General features: G+C 44.2%; 1 protein-coding gene across 1 annotated transcript in view; it reads right to left on the minus strand.

The window, feature by feature from the left end:
• The window catches only part of LOC117444344 (attractin-like protein 1), a gene marked incomplete at its 3' end in the record, with an annotated part of 71,160 nt that extends 48,668 nt beyond the window's left edge, over nucleotides 1–22,492 (minus strand). The window contains exon 1 of the mRNA XM_034079986.1: nucleotides 21,784–22,492. Coding sequence (XP_033935877.1) covers nucleotides 21,784–22,010 — 227 coding nt within the window. The remainder of the gene's footprint in view (nucleotides 1–21,783) is intronic.
• Nucleotides 22,493–22,597: the final 105 nt, after the last annotated feature.

Here is a 22,597-nt window from a genome sequence, read left to right on the forward strand (position 1 = left end):
GCTGCAGGAAGGGACATACCGGTACTTCTTCCTCCTTTTCTTTGATCTGGTAAAGATGCAGTATTCTGCTTCTTGGGGTGTTCCCTTCCCGTTAGTGTGTTATAGGTTTGTGTGCATGTAAATGGTCTGCAACGGCTAAAATCCAAGTTCCTTCCACGGGTAGGGAAATAAAGAGCTTTTTGAACATTAAAGCATGGAAACACGTCACAGTAAGACACTGCAGTACATACACACGTTCATTTAGAGAAACACAATTCCTTAAATATGTTAATGAAGCTGATTCCAATGGTATATAAATCCACAATAGAAGGCGATGCTAACGGCACAGAAGCTACGAGTGCTAACATGTGAACGCTTGACACACAGTCAGTCAGTGTCGCCAGTTAACGCCAGCACTTCCATCGGTTTATCATATCAGGCATGTGTGTGAACTTGAACACCATGAGAGTTTAAATTCATGTGTTTTGAGATGTAAAAATGGCCGTGCCCGTTGATGCCGTCACGAGACGGACGACTCGAAGAGAAGGTGTAAGGAGAATAAGAAGGAAAACTAAAGAGGACGGCGTAACAAGAGACCATGGGCACACAACCTGACATGGACATGAATAATCCCGGCTGTGGACTCGCTGCAAACACACCCACCACGTGTAGCACATTCTCACACACACACACACACACACATACACACACACACACACACACACACACACACACACACACACACACGCGAAAATAAATACACAGGCACACAGGGAAGCAGAGCCAGCACATGCTTCAGTGATGAACTCATCTGTGAGAAAACATAGTTTGGAGCTGAGAGGGGAATATGGCTTTTTTTTTCTGGGTGGATTGTGTGTGTGTGTGTGTGTGTGTGTGTGTGTGTGTGTGTGTGTGTGTGTGTGTGTGACAGATGAAGTGTGTACAGAATACCAGAGGAGAAGAAGAACAGAGAGTAAACAGAAAGGAAGGTTTGAAACCCAAGAGACGCTCTCTGCCAGGAAAAATTACTTTTGCTTCAGAAAAGTGTCAGAGTACCCCACACACACACACACACACACACACACACACCACACACACACACACACACACACACACACACCACACACACACACACACACACACACACACACCACACACACCCACACACACACAACACACACACACACACACACACACACACACACACACACACACACACACACCACACACACACACACACACACACACACACACACACACACACACACACACACACACACACACACACGCATTTAATGCATACTTCCTGTTTGCTCGCCAAAATAAAAGCCTCTCAGAGTCGATGTGTTGCCGCAGTGGGAGAAGGTGATTTACAATGACGCATATAGATACCTATATCTGTGTGCTCAGTGAGTTAGCAGGGGGAAAGCCGTCTCCTAATACTCTTCGTCGCACACAAAGCATTAAACGCAAGCTTTGTGTGTGGGCTCAACAAAATAAAAGCATTCTTTCAAAGTCTTTTTGTTGTGAAGAAGCCACACGAGGTTCAGGGTGACAGACACGGGAATACTGAGAGGGTTCGCTCAGTGGATCAGCCGGGGGAAAGTCATGTCCTAAAACTCAGAGTGACATTCCTGACTCCAAACCAGCCGGTGTAAACTTCACCACAGAAGGAAACGGACCGTAGGACAGCAGGGGGGTATACTACGAAGCAGGATTTTCGCTTAGCCGGCTAAATTCAGGGGAAACTCCGGCTTTCCGGTCCTACGAAGCTGGTTCTCTTTTTAGCAGGCTAGATCTCCATGGTAACTTATGCTTAGCGGCTAACCTGGTCGGGACCAGGTTAGGTTGCAGGCTAAGAGCTCAACTCAGTGAAAGCACCGCCTGCTGACCAATCAGAGCTCAGTGTGCGGAGTTTAAAGCGATCAAGTCATATCACAGGAGAAAGGAAATACAGAAAAACTGCCGTCGCACCGACTGTGTGAACGTGAACATTAATAGAATATCACCTCCCATCTTCAGAGCAATCTGACTATTATAACATTAGCGTTAAGAAAGCTTACTTAAATATCGGCCACAACATAAGTAACCGGATCAGAGTACATTAACCTACAGTCCGCGGCATATCACTTCATAATGTATCATATATCTCCTTATCTGAGTCAGCTGAGCCGTATCTGGTCGTGCAACACTCACAGCGTCACAGACTGGATGCAGAAGTATTATTTTAAGCAACACATTAAGTTGACGAAACACTCGAGACAAATGCAATTGAAGTCAGATCGTCTTTTAGACGGGCAGTGATATCATAAACCTGTTAATGTACGCATTCAAACACGCATTTTCTTTTTCCAGCTGTATTCACCTTGCAGGTGCAGCTCTGAGGCTTTTATCCTGGATAAAGTGTTTAAGTCATGGATGTTTAAAGTTTAACTTCTTCATTTTTGACTAGTATTAAAGTTCACTTTTCATTCAGGAAGTATGACGCTGCGCTGTCAGTGCGCTTCTCCATGTTTGTGATTGGTCGAATGCTCCAGATACCACCCCTTTCATGTGAACGAGCACCTAACTAGATAGGACACGGCTGGCTTGAGCGATCCACTTGATAACCAGCGTCGTAGGACCGTTTAGCGAGAGCGCGTATGTTTTGGATTAGGCCAACCGGCTAACTCAAACATATCCAGGTTAGGTTGAACCAGGTTCGCAGTATAGGCCCCAGGAGTTCAACATAGTCGCAACCCTCGCAGCCGCACGAAGATCCGCTCTAGAGAGAAACGTTAAATGTGTGTACTGCACTTCACCATTTACACACTCGCCCCAGAGAGGGGAGCCGCACAGCGAGAGGAAGGGGCAGGATAATGTAAATATAGAGGCGAAATATAAATCAATATTACATAAAAATAAGTGAACATTGAAGGTGGAAAAAGTAGTAGCAGTGTAGCTGGAACATGGTGTGATGGATAAGAGTAGAGAACGAGTTATTTTACAGGTTTATGACACGGTATTTAAATGAAAATACGAAGTAGCAGGCTGTAAAAATACTCGTAAAGAAGAACATGTCGCCCATAAGTGTCGGTGTTGTTGTTGTTTACGTGATGGTTTACTAACAACTGCACTTCTAATCTGTGACGAATGATTAAAAATTCCCAACGCCATCATTTCTAGTTATTATTTTACCAGTGTGAAGACTCCCATTGCACGGACGCAATGCATTGTGGGGCAGTTCAGTCAGTCCGGTGAGCTCATGCCTCACACTCAGAAATGTTTGCTAATCCAGTTTACACAACATCTATTTACGATGCAAATAAAAACACAACGTTCTGGATGTCAGTGTAAACAGCTGATCTCTCTCATACATGTGTGTGTGTGTGTGTGTGTGTGTGTGTGTGTGTGTGTGAGAGAGAGAGAAAGCACGTGAATGTTTAGTGGATGGAGGGGCATCGGAAGGCCATCTGTCCAGTGTGTGTTAATCCTGATATCATGAGAGCGAAGCAAGGAAAACACACACACACACACACACACACACACACACACACACACACACACACACACACACACACACACACACACACACACACACACACACACACACACACACACACACACACACACACACACACACACACCGTGTCAGTGGATGATGTCTCTACTGTCAGAGAGCACTCCGTCTGTCTCCATTGGCCTGTCTCCCTCTGTCACACTCACGCCGTTGTGTTGTCCTTGAATGGCTTCTTTCTGCCCACGCATAAAGTACTGAGTGTGTTCCCGGATATCGTGTTGTGTTATTTATTTTAGAAGAACATCCAGGAGGTGTCACGTCTTTAATCTTGTCTCGAGGCCTTCAAAATATTTACTTGTCACAGTTTGTGTTCCTAAGTACTCAAGGTTTGATTCGTCCACAACATGTTGGCACGTAAATGAGAAACATGCGGGACACTTTAAGAGACTTAATACCAAAACAGCTCTAAATAGGCAATATCAATTACTCTTACAAAGTTGTACATAATTACAAGAAGCCAACACGCTTCGGTAAGCGTTGGGTAAATGGTGGGACATGAAGCCATTGAATAGCAATACCATTATCAAATTGAAAACTGGCAACACACACACACACACACACACACACACACACACACACACACACACACACACACACACACACACACACACACACACACACACACACACACACACACACACACACACACACACACACACACACACGTTTCCAAAGGTCCAGGATACCGTCTGAGTCCAGTCCCACAGTACATGTGTACGCAATGCGTCTCAACTGGACCTACATGATGCTGTGTGGGGGGCTCAAGAGGGAGTTTCTCTCCGGCACGCTGGGCGCTGGCTTCAGACAGAGAACACACGATATAGCGTTTTGCAGAAAGGTTTAATAATAATGTTTAAATGAATTCGAGCTGAACCCTGAATGAGCGCCACAGTACGTTATGTTATAGTGAAGCAGCCATTTAGATGGACTTGATTTCTTTCAGGCGTTTCAACACAAACACCTGCTGCTGTCGAATGTCATGCTAATGGATGTCGTGCAGCTTTCACATTATGTTTATTGACACAGTGTGCATCACATCATTACATATCTGTATATATCTAACACAAACTGCTTTCCTTGAGACGCTCAATTAGTCGAGACTGGTCTGAGAGACGAGACTAAATCGGGTCATTACCAATTAGAGAATTTAGCTCAAAGATCTTATGATAATTTATAGCGATAATAAATGGTAAATGGACTGTACTTATGTAGCGCTTTATCCAGTCTTTAAGACCCCTCAAAGCGCTTTACATACTACATGCCGTTCACCCATTCATACTGAGCAGTGTATGTTAGGACATGCACTAACATACACATTCACACACCGCTGGCCATCGGGAGCAACTCAGGGTTAAGTATCTTGCCCAAGGATACATCGACATGTTGGCTGCATGGGCTGGGATCGAACCCACAACCTTCTGGTTGAAAGACGACCGCACACCCTCGCAGCCACAGTCGCCCCCAGTAATAAACTACTGTATGGACGAATCCCAGGTTCATTTGAGCCGTGTTATTGCCCACTTCTTATTTGAAATGTTAAAAACAAGCAATCAAATCCCATTGGATCTTAACACTGGTCAGGATTGAAGTTCCCAGGCTTTATTGTATTTGTATTTATCTATAGAAGCACCGTGCATACAAAAACATTCATCTCAGCCAAGAGAAGAGATGCCAGATTATAGCTAATAGCTCACTTCCATCTGTGGTCCTCGACAGGTTCACAACAATCAATAAACATATAATAACATTGCATTATCGATCAGTCAAACCATTTTAAAACCTGATTTAAGCTCAATAAATTAATACATAGTACACTTGAAGTACACTTACATGATCTCGGTCACTCAAATAATTACAAAGCCTGATTTAAATTCAGGTTACGAACATAATACTTAGTACGCTTCAAATACACTTCAATAAAATATCTAAGATATAGTATGACGACACAGTTTAATTAATTAATGTTTGCATGACTGGTTGCTTAATATCATGTTTTTTATTGCAGTGAAACTATCAGGTTGCTGTTTTCTAGATGCATGAATCAACAGGAGAGATTCTACGTGTCATCACTGCTGCTGCCTCACACACAGCAGACGTGATGTCGAGCTGAAGGGAACCGTAATGGGCTCCAACGTCATGTAATAGGATTTCTGTTGCCCCATAACAAACTGCGCTGACAGTATTAGAAGACAGATTAAATCAGACATGCAGTGGACGGCTTTAATCTGGAACCCTAATCCCATTTCGGAAGAGAGAAAAATAGTATTTGATGTATTTATTTTTTAAGAATGGACAGGTCTGAGTGATTACGTTGCAGCAGACTGACGTCGTGCAGAGTCTGAGTCGGCGCCTTTATCTGGCTCCAGAGTGATACACACGGCTTACCCGGCTCCAGCTGTCTGAGAGGCAACAACAACACGCTGGAAAACGGCTTTACCTCAGGGAGAAAAGAGAGTCACTCAGAGCACCTAGAAAGCTCCAGGACGTGCGTATATTGTGAGGTTCTGCAGTGAATTGGGTGCTCCCGAGTGCCACATTTGTCAACCGATATTCACGAAATGTGGTACACCCATTGCTCTTTTCATTGCAAACATATTTCATATTGGCTTTCATTAGCTACGCCCAACTGGAAGTTGCCCATTTTGGAAAACGTGCAAGTTTAGCATAAGGAATAGTTGATTGCTTAATAAAGTGGTCGCTGGTCAAAGGAGAAGGTCCTGTTTTTGACGATTTACCCGTGACATAATACTCAAAACTACTCCCATATAGTTTCTCCGATATTCACAACATTTGGTACACACGTTGCTCTTTTCATTTCAAACATATTTTAAATTGGCTTTCATTAGCCACGCCCACCCGGAAGGCGGCCATATTGGAAAATGTACGATTTTGGGAGGGAAAAGTCAATTGCTGAAACGAGGATTGGAGAAGGTCCCGTTTTTGGGTATACGTGACAAACTACTCGCTTAGTCTTCCCATTATACACGACATTTGGTAAACACATTGCTCTTATCATTGCAAACATATTTTACATTGGCTTTCATTAGCTGCGCCCAACTGGAAGTCGCCCATTTTGGAAAACGTGCAAGTTTAGCATAAGGAATAGTTGATTGCTTAAAAAAGTGGTCGCTGGTCAAAGGAGAAGGTCCCGTTTTTGACGATTTACCTGTGACATAATACTCAAAACTACTCCCCTATAGTTTCTCCGATATTCACAACATTTGGTACACACGTTGCTCTTATGATTGCAAACATATTTTAAATTGGCTTTCATTAGCCATGCCCACCCGAAAGTCGGCCATATTGGAAAATGTACGATTTTAGGAGGGAAAAGTCAATTGCTGAAACGAGGATTGGAGAAGGTCCCGTTTTTGGCTATACGTGACAAACTACTCACTTAGTCTTCCCATTATTCACGAAATGTGTTAAACACATTGCTCTTATCATTGGGAACATATTTTAAATTGGCTTTCATTAGCTACGCCCAACTGGAAGTCGCCCATTTTGGAAAACGTGCAAGTTTAGCATAAGGAATAGTTGATTGCTTAATAATGTGGTCGCTGGTCAAAGGAGAAGGTCCCGTTTTTGACGATTTACCTGTGACATAATACTCAAAACTACTCCCATATAGTTTCTCCGATATTCACAACATTTGGTACACACGTTGCTCTTATGAGTGCAAACATATTTTAAATTGGCTTTCATTAGCCACGCCCATCCGAAAGTTGGCCATATTGGAAAATGTACGATTTTAGGAGGGAAAAGTCAATTGCTGAAACGAGGATTGGAGAAGGTCCCGTTTTTAGCAATGTATACGTGACAAACTACTCGCTTAGTCTTCCCATTATTCACGAAATGTGGTAAAGACATTGCTCTTATCATTGGGAACATATTTCATTTCGGATTTCAGTAGCCATGACCACCCGAAAGTCGGCCATATTGGAAAATGTACGATTTTGGGAGGGAAAAGTCAATTGCTGAAACGAGGGATGGAGAAGGTCCCGGTTTTGGCTATACGTGACAAACTACTCACTTAGTCTTCCCATTATTCACGAAATGTGTTAAACACATTGCTCTTTTCATTGCAAACATATTTCATTTTGGCTTTCAATAGCCATGACCAACCGGAAGGCGGCCATATTGGAAAATGTGCGATTTTCCTGTATTTTAGGCAAACTTGTATTTACTCCACAAAGAGAGGAGAGCGAAAACACATTTAACCCTGGATGGAACAATCACCTGTAATGGCAAGTGTAATGCTAATTGTGAACGAATAGTAGAATGCTCAAACAATGAGAACATGTTAAGTCAAACGGGGAGGTTATTTATTTTAATACTCACATAAAGTTTCTCCAATATTCACAGAATTTGGTACACACATTGCTCTCGTCATTCCAAACATATGTTCAATTGGCTTTCATTAGCCACGGCCAACTGGAGGGCCGCTATTTTGAATAATGTGCAATCTAATAAAACATTGACAAACTCCTCCCAGAGAGTGGATCAGAACAATTAGAACTTCTGATTGAATAATCGGGAAGGAATAGTCGATAGGTCAAAGGATGAGGTTGTAAGTCAAGGAGAAAAAAACACAATTGTTGACATTTAACTGCAAAAAATATAGAGCCATTCAAAAACCGCTTTATTATTTTCATTATATCAATTAGCATCTTCTATACGGTTTCCCAGAACCTCCCTCTGCATATCTGTCTGGAGATAAGGACTCGGATGGTTTGATGTGCGAGTTCGTTTCACTTTGGCCTGCAGCGTGTCTGTCTGCACTTAGCATGCAAGAGACCAAGTGAGATTAATGCAGCTCTTCAAAGTCGGAAATCCTCCAGCAGATAGATTCACTTTGATGAACTGCGTGAGACCGGCTGCTTTTCCACCGCCAGACGGAGCTGGAAGAAGTGTCTTTACTCAAGGAGCGTGGACATATCACAAATACTCCATTATTTAAATCAGTGTATACTGATATACACCTGGACATCAGCAGGAGAGGACTCTTTAAAGTAGAGACACTACACACTGATATACACCTGAACATCAGCAGGAGGGGACTGTTTAAAGTAGAGACACTACATACTGATATACACCTGAACATCAGCAGGAGAGGACTCTTTAAAGTAGAGACACTACATACTGATATACACCTGAACATCAGCAGGAGAGGACTCTTTAAAGTAGAGACACTACATACTGATATACACCTGGACATCAGCAGGAGAGGACTCTTTAAAGTAGAGACACTACATACTGATATACACCTGGACATCAGCAGGAGAGGACTCTTTAAAGTAGAGACACTACATACTGATATACACCTGGACATCAGCAGGAGAGGACTCTTTAAAGTAGAGACACTACACACTGATATACACCTGAACATCAGCAGGAGAGGACTCTTTAAAGTAGAGACACTACACACTGATATACACCTGAACATCAGCAGGAGAGGACTCTTTAAAGTAGAGACACTACACACTGATATACACCTGAACATCAGTAGGAGAGGACTCTTTAAAGTAGAGACACTACACACTGATATACACCTGAACATCAGTAGGAGAGGACTCTTTAAAGTAGAGACACTACATACTGATATACACCTGAACATCAGCAGGAGAGGACTCTTTAAAGTAGAGACACTACATACTGATATACACCTGAACATCAGCAGGAGAGGACTCTTTAAAGTAGAGACACTACATACTGATATACACCTGAACATCAGCAGGAGAGGACTCTTTAAAGTAGAGACACTACATACTGATATACACCTGAACATCAGCAGGAGAGGACTCTTTAAAGTAGAGACACTACATACTGATATACACCTGGACATCAGCAGGAGAGGACTCTTTAAAGTAGAGACACTACATACTGATATACACCTGAACATCAGCAGGAGAGGACTCTTTAAAGTAGAGACACTACATACTGATATACACCTGGACATCAGCAGGAGAGGACTCTTTAAAGTAGAGACGCTACATACTGATATACACCTGCACATCAGCAGGAGAGGACTCTTTAAAGTAGAGACGCTACATACTGATATACACCTGAACATCAGCAGGAGAGGACTCTTTAAAGTAGAGACACTACATACTGATATACACCTGCACATCAGCAGGAGAGGACTCTTTAAAGTAGAGACGCTACATACTGATATACACCTGAACATCAGCAGGAGAGGACTCTTTAAAGTACAGACACCACATACTGATATACACCTCAACATCAGCAGGAGAGGACTCTTTAAAGTAGAGACACTACATACTGATATACACCTGAACATCAGCAGGAGAGGACTCTTTAAAGTAGAGACACTATGTACTGATATACACCTGAACATCAGCAGGAGAGGACTCTTTAAAGTAGAGAAACTACATACTGATATACACCTGGACATCAGCAGGAGAGGACTCTTTAAAGTAGAGAAACTACATACTGATATACACCTGAACATCAGCAGGAGAGGACTCTTTAAAGTAGAGACACTACATACTGATATACACCTGAACATCAGCAGGAGAGGACTCTTTAAAGTAGAGACACTATGTACTGATATACACCTGAACATCAGCAGGAGAGGACTCTTTAAAGTAGAGAAACTACATACTGATATACACCTGGACATCAGCAGGAGAGGACTCTTTAAAGTAGAGAAACTACATACTGATATACACCTGGACATCAGCAGGAGAGGACTCTTTAAAGTAGAGACACTACATACTGATATACACCTGAACATCAGCAGGAGAGGACTCTTTGAAGTAGAGACAGTACATACTGATATACACCTGAACATCAGCAGGAGAGGACTCTTTGAAGTAGAGACAGTACATACTGATATACACCTGAACATCAGCAGGAGAGGACTCTTTAAAGTAGAGACACCACATACTGATATACACCTGAACATCAGCAGGAGAGGACTCTTTAAAGTAGAGACACTACATACTGATATACACCTGAACATCAGCAGGAGAGGACTCTTTAAAGTAGAGACACTACACACTGATATACACCTGAACATCAGCAGGAGAGGACTCTTTAAAGTAGAGACACTGCATACTGATATACACCTGAACATCAGCAGGAGAGGACTCTTTAAAGTAGAGACACTACATACTGATATACACCTGAACATCAGCAGGAGAGGACTCTTTAAAGTAGAGACACTACACACTGATATACACCTGAACATCAGCAGGAGAGGACTCTTTAAAGTAGAGACACTACATACTGATATACACCTGAATGTATATATATATATATATATATATATATATATGTCCATCCTCTTGTTAATATCCTAGTATAATCAGAGACAGACTGTTTGTACGTACGAAGGGAGGGTAGTACTAATAAAGAGGGAGGAAGTGTGTTCCTTAAATTCAGCAAATATTTACATCTTAAAGTCAAGTGTGTTTGGGATGCCGAGCAGTCTTCCTGTAATCTCCCCATCCTCCCTTTACCCTCCAGATCTCATTCAGATCGTGTTGCGTTTGTGCGTCTGTGTAAGTGGGAACAAGCGAGGCGTTATCTGCTCGGGACAAAGAGAGGGCGCCGTCAGAAAACAAAGAGTTACACTGCGAGCAATGAAACTGCACACGGCACCAATACCTTAAATCAATAGACGAACACAACTACTCCTGTCTCTTCTTTATTGGATCTGTGTGTGTGTGTGTGTGTGTGTGTGTGTGTGTGTGTGTGTGTGTGTGTGTGTGTGTGTGTGTGTGTGTGTGTGTGAGGGTGTGTGTGTGTGTGTGTGTGTGTGTGTGTGTGTGCGTGCGTGCGTGTGTGTGTGTGTGTGTGTGTCCACATGAGGCTTTGGTATGGAGTATTTTCAGGCCACAGCAGTGATATTGAAGCATGCTCTCTTTAGTCCTTAAAATAAATATGAAGACAGTTGTGTTTCTACAATATTCGATGTTGACAGGGAGATTTGTCCGACACACAATCCTTTGGTAGATGTTTTTCAAAAGGATTACTGGACGATTTATTAAAACACAAGCTCGATACAAAGGCCTGTGTTCATGCAACACAAAGAAAGGACAGCGTAGTGTATTCAACACAGTGGAAATAGTTTTTTTTTATCCATTTAAAAAGGAAATAAATACAAAATTGAGTATAAATATTTATACAAACATAGGGATTTAAAGTTAGACATTACAATTTAAAAATAAATAAAATAAATAAAATAAATAAAATAAATAAAATAAATAAAATAAATAAAATAAATAAAATAAATAAAATAAAATAAATAAAATAAATAAATAAAATAAAATAAATAAATATATTTATAACAAGAATGCATCTGTAATCTGTTTTAATTTTCGCTTCATTTCAATAAGTGTATCACACCATCCGGATCCAGAACAGAAACGCATGAACAGAAAGTATAGCAGCCTGGTTTCCAGAGGCCTACCGTAATGCGGCTTTGAACATACAGCCTAATAAAAAACGATAAGCCGCCACCATTATAAAAACGAGGGTATCCAACTGTGGACGGGAGACCTTGAACTGCACACAAGGTCAAATACTGAGCCGGAGCCTAGATTAGATGTGTGTATGTGCACGACGCCATAGAATGTAAATTCTATTGACTGGATGGAGAGAGAGGAAGAAGATTCCCATGTTCACGATAAAAGCCAAACGGTCGTATAAAAGCAGAGAAGGTCATGTGAAGGTTGGACATATTGTGCATCGTGAATAAAAGATTACCGTCACTGGGTACTCGGTGAAACTGCTAACATGCTAACAGATGGTTAGCATCCGTGGTTAGCATAGTGTTGCTGCTGTTTGGATTTAAGAAGTAGTGAACCATGTTAAAGGCAATCAACCCCACAGAAAGATTCAAGAGTCTGGATAATAACGCGTTAACTCAAAAAATAATGAACGGCACTAATTATTTTAACGCGATTAACGCATGTGTATTTTTTGTCCTCGGCCGCCCCGTAGTTTCAGAGCATCGAGTTTAAAATACCATCTACAAGCTGATGCCGACAGCCCCGCTCCTGCCGCCCCACTTCCACGCTCACCGGCAGGCACCGACTGGCCATCGGGAGGACCGGGAGGGTGTGTGTGAGCGAGAGAGAACGCGCACACCTTACGTGTATTGTTGTCGTTAGCATCTGGTGCTAGCTAGCTGCGCTAACGGATATAAGGAGCTGTTTCAATGAAAACAGAGGAGCGACATTTCGCCGAGCACTTGACTTTATGCAGGAAGCAGACAGCGGGACATACATACTGATATACACCTGAACATCAGCAGCAGAGGACTCTTTAAAGTAGAGACACTACATACTGATATACACCTGAACATCAGCAGCAGAGGACTCTTTAAAGTAGAGACACTACATACTGATATACACCTGAACATCAGCAGGAGAGAACTCTTTAAAGTAGAGACACTACATACTGATATACACCTGAACATCAGCAGGAGAGGACTCTTTAAAGTAGAGACACTACGTACTGATATGAACCTGAACATCAGCAGGAGAGGACTCTTTAAAGTAGAGACACTACATACTGATATACACCTGAACATCAGCAGGAGAGGACTCTTTAAAGTAGAGACACTACATACTGATATACACCTGAACATCAGCAGGAGAGGACTCTTTAAAGTAGAGACACTACGTACTGATATAACATCAGCAGGAGAGGACTCTTTAAAGTAGAGACACTACATACTGATATACACCTGGACATCAGCAGGAGAGGACTCTTTAAAGTAGAGACACTACATACTGATATACACCTGAACATCAGCAGGAGAGGACTCTTTAAAGTAGAGACACTACATACTGATATACACCTGAACATCAGCAGGAGAGGACTCTTTAAAGTAGAGACACTACCTACTGATATACACCTGAACATCAGCAGGAGAGGACTCTTTAAAGTAGAGACACTACATACTGATATACACCTGAATATCAGCAGGAGAGGACTCTTTAAAGTAGAGACACTACATACTGATATACACCTGAACATCAGCAGGAGAGGACTCTTTAAAGTAGAGACACTACATACTGATATACACCTGAACATCAGCAGGAGAGGACTCTTTAAAGTAGAGACACTACATACTGATATACACCTGAACATCAGCAGGAGAGGACTCTTTAAAGTAGAGACACTACATACTGATATACACCTGAACATCAGCAGGAGAGGACTCTTTAAAGTAGAGACACTACATACTGATATACACCTGAACATCAGCAGGAGAGGACTCTTTAAAGTAGAGACACTACATACTGATATACACCTGAACATCAGCAGGAGAGGACTCTTTAAAGTAGAGACACTACATACTGATATACACCTGAACATCAGCAGGAGAGGACTCTTTAAAGTAGAGACACTACATACTGATATACACCTGAACATCAGCAGGAGAGGACTCTTTAAAGTAGAGACACTACATACTGATATACATCAGCAGGAGAGGACTCTTTAAAGTAGAGACACTACATACTGATATACACCTGAACATCAGCAGGAGAGGACTCTTTAAAGTAGAGACACTACATACTGATATACACCTGAACATCAGCAGGAGAGGACTCTTTAAAGTAGAGACACTACATACTGATATACACCTGAACATCAGCAGGAGAGGACTCTTTAAAGTAGAGACACTACATACTGATATACACCTGAACATCAGCAGGAGAGGACTCTTTAAAGTAGAGACACTACATACTGATATACACCTGAACATCAGCAGGAGAGGACTCTTTAAAGTAGAGACACTACATACTGATATACACCTGAACATCAGCAGGAGAGGACTCTTTAAAGTAGAGACACTACATACTGATATACACCTGAACATCAGCAGGAGAGGACTCTTTAAAGTAGAGACACTACATACTGGTTAATCATCACTGCCGGGTACAAAGTACTGAAATGAACAGCAGCTTTCTTTTGGATTAGCATATTCAGTCTGTACCTCGGCTTTCAAACTAGCAAAGCATGTCCTCTCATATTCATCTTTACACCCGAATGCAGTACATCTCAGGATATATCAGAGGCAACTCCTGACTGCCGATTTACATTTAAAGAGCAGCTACGAGTCAGCAGGCTTTCTAAGTGTAGCGTAGTGACAGCCGCTCGCTCGGCCCACGCTGCCGTCTGGCCATTAAAATGACATGTTTGCACCGTTTGAATTGCACCAGTTGAACCTGAGCTCTCCTGCACTTATCTACACGGCCTCCATGACCTATAATCATGTGTTTATATGTGATGCTGATTTCAGCTATTAATACAGCAACCCGGATACAAATAATATTCTGGATACTACGGTGGCAAACTGGTGCACGCTCGCTACTCAAAAGGCTTGTGAAACATCTCCAACTTGAGGAAACATGCGTAGCGTTTACTAAAAGCAGCAAATACAAAACGCTGCAAGAAGCTCAAAACACAACGGAGACTAGGGGACACTAAAGAGTGACGCACACAGCTGTCTCTGTCTCACAGTTAGTCGTCTCATAACTGTAAGTGTTTGTCAGTAGGGCTACTAGGGGTGTAACGGTACACGTACCAAAATTATTCGATACGGGCCCTTCGGTTCGGTACACGTGTTTCCCGAAGTGTACCGAACGAATATAACGGTAAACTGTTATATGCGTCCCAGCATTCAGAGTAATTTGCTCACATTGGGTTCAACGCGTCACAGAGCGAGCAAGTCATTTCATTGGACGAGAGGCATGCTATGAGAGCTGGTCACAGGGATGCGTTCAAATTTAGTCGGTAATTTGAGGAACTGTCGAAATGGCGAACGCAGATAAAGTTGAGCTGAAAATCCTCCAGCATCGTTGAAGTCTCCGGTTTGGGAACATTTTGGTTTCGCAGTTACGAACTAGGATGACGGACAAAGACAGGTGGACCGAACCAAAGCTGTTTGTCGGCATTGTACAACTAACATTGGTTACGCGGCTGGCAACACATCGAACTTGCACACTCATTTGAAAAGACATCACCGAACGTGAATATCACCGGTACCAAAAGACTGAAGTGCAAACCCAACTCCCGCTAGCATGTAGCCTCCACCACTCGCAGAGAGTTCAGACCGAGCCAAAGCTATTACAAACGCCAAGTATCCTTATGTTGCCATGGTAGCAAAGCGCTACCTGGCTGTGCTACCTCTGTCCCTAGAGAGGGTGTTCTCCACGGCAGGAGACGTTGTTAGTGCCAGCTGATCTGCCCTTTCAGCAGCCATGTGGAACAAGTTCATCTTTCTTTAAACAACATGAGAATACAATGACAAGCAAGTCCTAATGTCAAGCTGGCTGCTCAGGTACTAGTACAGTACAAATACAGATGATTTCAGTTCATCGAAATGCTGCACCTTAATGTCTATTTTATTATATTTTGTATTTATTTCAGTGAATACATTATTCACAGTTTAATAATAATAAAAAAAAACAAGAAATATTTTATGTTTGTGATAATTGTTTTTGCTGTACCGAAAACGTACCGAATTGTGACCTAAAAACAGAGGTACGTACCGAACCGAAATGTTAGTGAACCGTTCCACCCCTATTAGCTACGTTAGCTAGCTTACAGCAGATCAGCAGTAACATCAGAAGGAGTCATGTGACCACATTGTTCAAATAAGACCATAATACATTTTAGGTAAGTCTCCAACAACAGAGACAGTTGTTCAGCTTTATAATCCTGAATGTCACCAAGCGCTCCGTCCCAGCTGTGTGCGTCACTCAGTGGCGGCCGGCCCATAGGGGCGCTAGGGGCGCCGCCCCACCTCTTCCCACATACAAAAAAAAATATTAAATTAAAAAATATTAAATTAAAAAATATATATTTAAAAAAAATATTTAAAAGAAATATATATTTTGTAGTTTTATTTTTAATGAACAAGGTACATATCATACAATTGGTATCAGTAACATGTATAATCTACAATAAAATCTCATTTAAAATTGTGTTACGATGTCTAAAGTTACTGATAAGTCACATGTTTCCTGCCTGGCCTAATGCCCGTTGCATTAGTTTATCATTACCGGGCGGAGCCCACGAGCCAAACAGCAGCAACCAGCACATTGCAAAGTCTCAATAGTAAACTGTGCCGCCGAAACATAATTTCAGCCAATCAGCGGCGTCAAATATTTTGGTCACGAGGGCGCTCACGTTGGAGCCCACGTTGCTTACGTGAGTTGTTTTTTAGACTCGTGAGTGACCAAGGTGACGCAGTAGTTGGATGAGAATGGCTTCGTGTGCAGGTGGAGTCGCCGGACCTCGGTCTCCACCCAATTCCGTTCAAGAGCTATTCTCCAATCCTTTCGAAAGAAGAAGTTTGGGAGATAAACTGTTGCTTAAAGACCTTGGACCGGACCAACCCGATTTGTATATATCGCAGCAAGCTCATGAAAAAGACAAAACGTATCAACGAGGCTTCTCACATGGCTAGCTGGATGCAAACAGGTAAATGCTGTCTTTTGTTTCCCATGCTTGCTCTTCAAACAGCCGGGGACAGATACGAGCTGTTCAGAAACTAGACAAAAGTTAAACAAGTCCAAACCACAGACTGTCTGTGTCATGGAGAATACAGTCGCTGCTTTATTTATGTCTGTAGGCCGTTGTTGTGAGTGTGGACGGTCGGAGCATATATAACGTTAGCTTAGCCAAGCTCCATTCAGAAAACACGCATTTTAAAAAGGGTTTTTCGCCTGCCGTCTGTCTGCAGACTCATCAAAGGTCATGGTTTTTACTAACCGGTATCAGTATGTTGTTACGGTCTGAACGCAGCATTAAAGCGAGCTCCACGCTGCCCTGGAAACGCGCCATGACATCACCAGAAGTCCTGATTTAAGGGGTCATTTCTCCCAACAAAATGTTTTACTCACTCTATCAACAGCCCCACCAAAAACATGTTCCACCAGCCGCCACTGGCGTCACTCTTTAGTGTCCCCTGGTCTCGCAGCTGTGTGCGTCACTCTTTAGTGTCCCCTGGTCTCGCAGCTGTGTGCATCACTCATTAGTGTCCCCTGGTCTCCCAGCTGTGTGCGTCACTCTTTAGTGTCCCCTGGTCTCGCAGCTGTGTGCATCACTCATTAGTGTCCCCTGGTCTCGCAGCTGTGTGCATCACTCATTAGTGTCCCCTGGTCTCCCAGCTGTGTGCGTCACTCTTTAGTGTCCCCTGGTCTCCCAGCTGTGTGCATCACTCATTAGTGTCCCCTGGTCTCCCAGCTGTGTGCGTCACTCATTAGTGTCCCCTGGTCTCCCAGCTGTGTGCGTCACTCTTTAGTGTCCCCTGGTCTCGCAGCTGTGTGCATCACTCATTAGTGTCCCCTGGTCTCCCAGCTGTGTGCGTCACTCTTTAGTGTCCCCTGGTCTCGCAGCTGTGTGCATCACTCATTAGTGTCCCCTGGTCTCCCAGCTGTGTGCATCACTCATTAGTGTCCCCTGGTCTCCCAGCTGTGTGCATCACTCTTTAGTGTCCCCTGGTCTCGCAGCTGTGTGCATCACTCATTAGTGTCCCCTGGTCTCCCAGCTGTGTGCATCACTCATTAGTGTCCCCTGGTCTCCCAGCTGTGTGCGTCACTCTTTAGTGTCCCCAGGTCTCCCAGCTGTGTGCATCACTCATTAGTGTCCCCTGGTCTCCCAGCTGTGTGCATCACTCTTTAGTGTCCCCTGGTCTCGCAGCTGTGTGCATCACTCATTAGTGTCCCCTGGTCTCCCAGCTGTGTGCATCACTCATTAGTGTCCCCTGGTCTCCCAGCTGTGTGCGTCACTCTTTAGTGTCCCCTGGTCTCGCAGCTGTGTGCATCACTCATTAGTGTCCCCTGGTCTCCCAGCTGTGTGCGTCACTCTTTAGTGTCCCCTGGTCTCGCAGCTGTGTGCATCACTCATTAGTGTCCCCTGGTCTCCCAGCTGTGTGCATCACTCATTAGTGTCCCCTGGTCTCCCAGCTGTGTGCATCACTCATTAGTGTCCCCTGGTCTCCCAGCTGTGTGCGTCACTCTTTAGTGTCCCCTGGTCTCGCAGCTGTGTGCATCACTCATTAGTGTCCCCTGGTCTCCCAGCTGTGTGCATCACTCATTAGTGTCCCCTGGTCTCCCAGCTGTGTGCGTCACTCTTTAGTGTCCCCAGGTCTCCCAGCTGTGTGCATCACTCATTAGTGTCCCCTGGTCTCCCAGCTGTGTGCGTCACTCTTTAGTGTCCCCAGGTCTCGCAGCTGTGTGCATCACTCATTAGTGTCCCCTGGTCTCCCAGCTGTGTGCATCACTCATTAGTGTCCCCTGGTCTCCCAGCTGTGTGCGTCACTCTTTAGTGTCCCCAGGTCTCCCAGCTGTGTGCATCACTCATTAGTGTCCCCTGGTCTCCCAGCTGTGTGCGTCACTCTTTAGTGTCCCCTGGTCTCGCAGCTGTGTGCATCACTCATTAGTGTCCCCTGGTCTCCCAGCTGTGTGCATCACTCATTAGTGTCCCCTGGTCTCCCAGCTGTGTGCGTCACTCTTTAGTGTCCCCTGGTCTCGCAGCTGTGTGCATCACTCATTAGTGTCCCCTGGTCTCCCAGCTGTGTGCATCACTCATTAGTGTCCCCTGGTCTCCCAGCTGTGTGCGTCACTCTTTAGTGTCCCCTGGTCTCCCAGCTGTGTGCATCACTCATTAGTGTCCCCTGGTCTCCCAGCTGTGTGCATCACTCATTAGTGTCCCCTGGTCTCCCAGCTGTGTGCGTCACTCTTTAGTGTCCCCAGGTCTCCCAGCTGTGTGCATCACTCATTAGTGTCCCCTGGTCTCCCAGCTGTGTGCGTCACTCTTTAGTGTCCCCTGGTCTCGCAGCTGTGTGCATCACTCATTAGTGTCCCCTGGTCTCCCAGCTGTGTGCATCACTCATTAGTGTCCCCTGGTCTCCCAGCTGTGTGCGTCACTCTTTAGTGTCCCCTGGTCTCCCAGCTGTGTGCATCACTCATTAGTGTCCCCTGGTCTCCCAGCTGTGTGCATCACTCATTAGTGTCCCCTGGTCTCCCAGCTGTGTGCGTCACTCTTTAGTGTCCCCTGGTCTCCCAGCTGTGTGCATCACTCATTAGTGTCCCCTGGTCTCCCAGCTGTGTGCATCACTCTTTAGTGTCCCCTGGTCTCGCAGCTGTGTGCATCACTCATTAGTGTCCCCTGGTCTCCCAGCTGTGTGCATCACTCATTAGTGTCCCCTGGTCTCCCAGCTGTGTGCGTCACTCTTTAGTGTCCCCTGGTCTCGCAGCTGTGTGCATCACTCATTAGTGTCCCCTGGTCTCGCAGCTGTGTGCATCACTCATTAGTGTCCCCTGGTCTCCCAGCTGTGTGCGTCACTCTTTAGTGTCCCCTGGTCTCGCAGCTGTGTGCATCACTCATTAGTGTCCCCTGGTCTCCCAGCTGTGTGCATCACTCATTAGTGTCCCCTGGTCTCCCAGCTGTGTGCATCACTCATTAGTGTCCCCTGGTCTCACAGCTGTGTGCGTCACTTTTTAGTGTCCCCTGGTCTCCCAGCTGTGTGCATTACTCTTTAGTGTCCCCTGGTCTCCCAGCTGTGTGCGTCACTTTTTAGTGTCCCCTGGTCTCCCAGCTGTGTGCGTCACTCTTTACTGTCCCCTGGTCTCCCAGCTGTGTGCGTCACTTTTTAGTGTCCCCTGGTCTCACAGCTGTGTGCGTCACTCTTTAGTGTCCCCTGGTCTCTGTTGTGTTTTCAGCTTCTTGGATAGCTTTTGGTAAACGCTGTGTATGTTTCCTCAAGTTGTTAAAGATGTTGTCTTAGCGTTTGCGCCTGTCGGCCACCGCAGAACAGAACCAGGTAACATCCAAAGGTTCGCACTAAAGCTAGAACCATTGAGAAACTACATTTATAATCTCTCAAGTGACGTAAACAAATTAGGAGATTTCTGTGGCTTCTCTGTGTACATCGACATCTGAAAGTGAAGGTCTGGGTTTTGGACTGATAACCAAGACATTTTAATTCAAAATTTGTACTTTGAGAAACCTGGATTGAATTTTTTCTAAATGTTCTGACAATTTAGACACCAAATGATGAATCGGAAAATGAAATAAAGGGTTACATGCAGTCCTACACTTCAACAAAGACACAGATGATAAATATAACCATCTATACTTATTCACTGAGGCCAGTCAAACAGGTTAAAGGATACAAATACAAAATATACAAGAGCCCAAAAGTAGCAATAAGATAACTACGTTAGAGGATTAGGGCCACATGAAACACATATTTTACGAGATGTGACCAAAAGTTACGGTGGCCCCGAAGTGCAAGTCAAAACAGCATTTCAGAAAACGCCAACTTTTACGGAAAGGGTATTCCTTCAGTGTTTCTCAAACCTTTTCATACCAAGGACACTTAACCAATAAAAAAACACTCGTGGACCACCTGACTCCACAAATATCCAAAAACACATCGTTTTTCTAGAACAGATTACAAATCGTCTGAAAATGGTACAAACAAGTGGCAACATGTGTGACGAAGGTGTTGTGCTGGGCTATTTCATGCAATCGAAAGTGAAACTTAACCTCGCTCCATTGCGGAGATATTCCCGCGAGAATGCGGAAAACTGAAATGTATTTATTTATTTCAAATGTGAAATGTTACCGATATACTCACGGAGCACTAGGGGGCGCTCACGGACCACCAGTGGTCCGCGGACCACACTTTGAGAAGCACTGCTTTAGGGAGAACACTTCTTGTTTGTGATTGGACAGAGCCAGCCAGAGAAGCACTGCTGTGATTGGTTGTTTTTGCTGCCAATCAAGAAATGATGCTTGGTGATTGGTCAGCACCCGACAGCGCAACATGTCCCAAAACATCAGCCGTTAGCTGTTAGCACACAGAGCTCACAGCTCTGTTCACAAACTGGACAAAAGTTATTATTATTTCTGTCTGTATGACGTTGTTGTGAGTGTGGACGGAGCAGCTACAGGTTTTCTGACATGTTGAATTGTTTTGTGAAATGTTGAAGCGTTTTGTGAAATGTTGAAGCGTTTTGTGAAATGTTGAAGCGTTTTGTGAAATGTTGTTTTGACTTGCACTTCAGGGCCACCGTAAAAAGTTCTGATTCTAATCTCTGATCACAGTCACATCTCAAACAAATTGTCTCATGTGTCTCTAATCCTCTTCCATAGTTCAATGATATTACATTGGAGAAAAAGTATCTTAAAACCCACATATTTAAACTCCCACGTGCACTTGGCAGATGTCATATCAATTAAGAACTTACTTGAATCTCCCCTGGCAGTGTTGGCACTGATCTCCGACCCAGCCGTGCTCACACACGCAGCTCCCGTTCATGCACTTCCCTGAAAAACAGCTTTTCTCGCAGGACTTGGACACCGAGGAGGCTTCCGAGAGGACCACGAGGTGAAGCAGCACCAGTAATCCCAGGTAAATCCTCCTCGCGGACTCCTTCCTCCAGGTGCAGAGATGTAATCCTCCGCTATCACCCATGATGGACGGAATGGTATTAAATGTAAATAAATAGCAGCCCTGGATCAAACAACGAGCTGTCAGTTTACACCGGAGCACCTTTACGCACTTTACGTGAACAAGGTAGCAGTGTGAAGAAAGCTGCTGGACAGAACAAAGAGATTAAACTTTGATGGCAACACTTAAAAAACCCTAAATGCGTTTCCAGTCGGATCCATCCGTGCACACGACACACACACCTTCACGGAAACCCAGTGTTACTGTGCGGTGCCCCCCCGCAAGTCTCCAGATAACTTCCACTGGTGTAAATAAACACCGTGACCGTGATGCTGCTTTCTCCACGTCAAAAACACACTGTAATCCACAGATCAAATCCCGGTGAAACCATGACAATCCTGCAGCTGGATGTGCAGCCAGACAAAGGTGTGTGAACGTGTGTGTGTGTGTGTGTGTTCCCCCTCAGGATGCGACAGACAGCCTCTCCGGACTCTGGCTGCTGTCGCTGTCCGCTCCACAGCTGGTTTGTGACGGGGAAACTCCTGCACAAAGCCCCGAGCATGAGCAGTAGACCCGCTGCTGGTTAAAGGGCCAGGCACTCTTTAAAGGGC

Source organism: Pseudochaenichthys georgianus, unplaced genomic scaffold (genome assembly GCF_902827115.2).
Source record: "Pseudochaenichthys georgianus unplaced genomic scaffold, fPseGeo1.2 scaffold_798_arrow_ctg1, whole genome shotgun sequence".
Classification (NCBI taxonomy): domain Eukaryota; kingdom Metazoa; phylum Chordata; class Actinopteri; order Perciformes; family Channichthyidae; genus Pseudochaenichthys; species Pseudochaenichthys georgianus.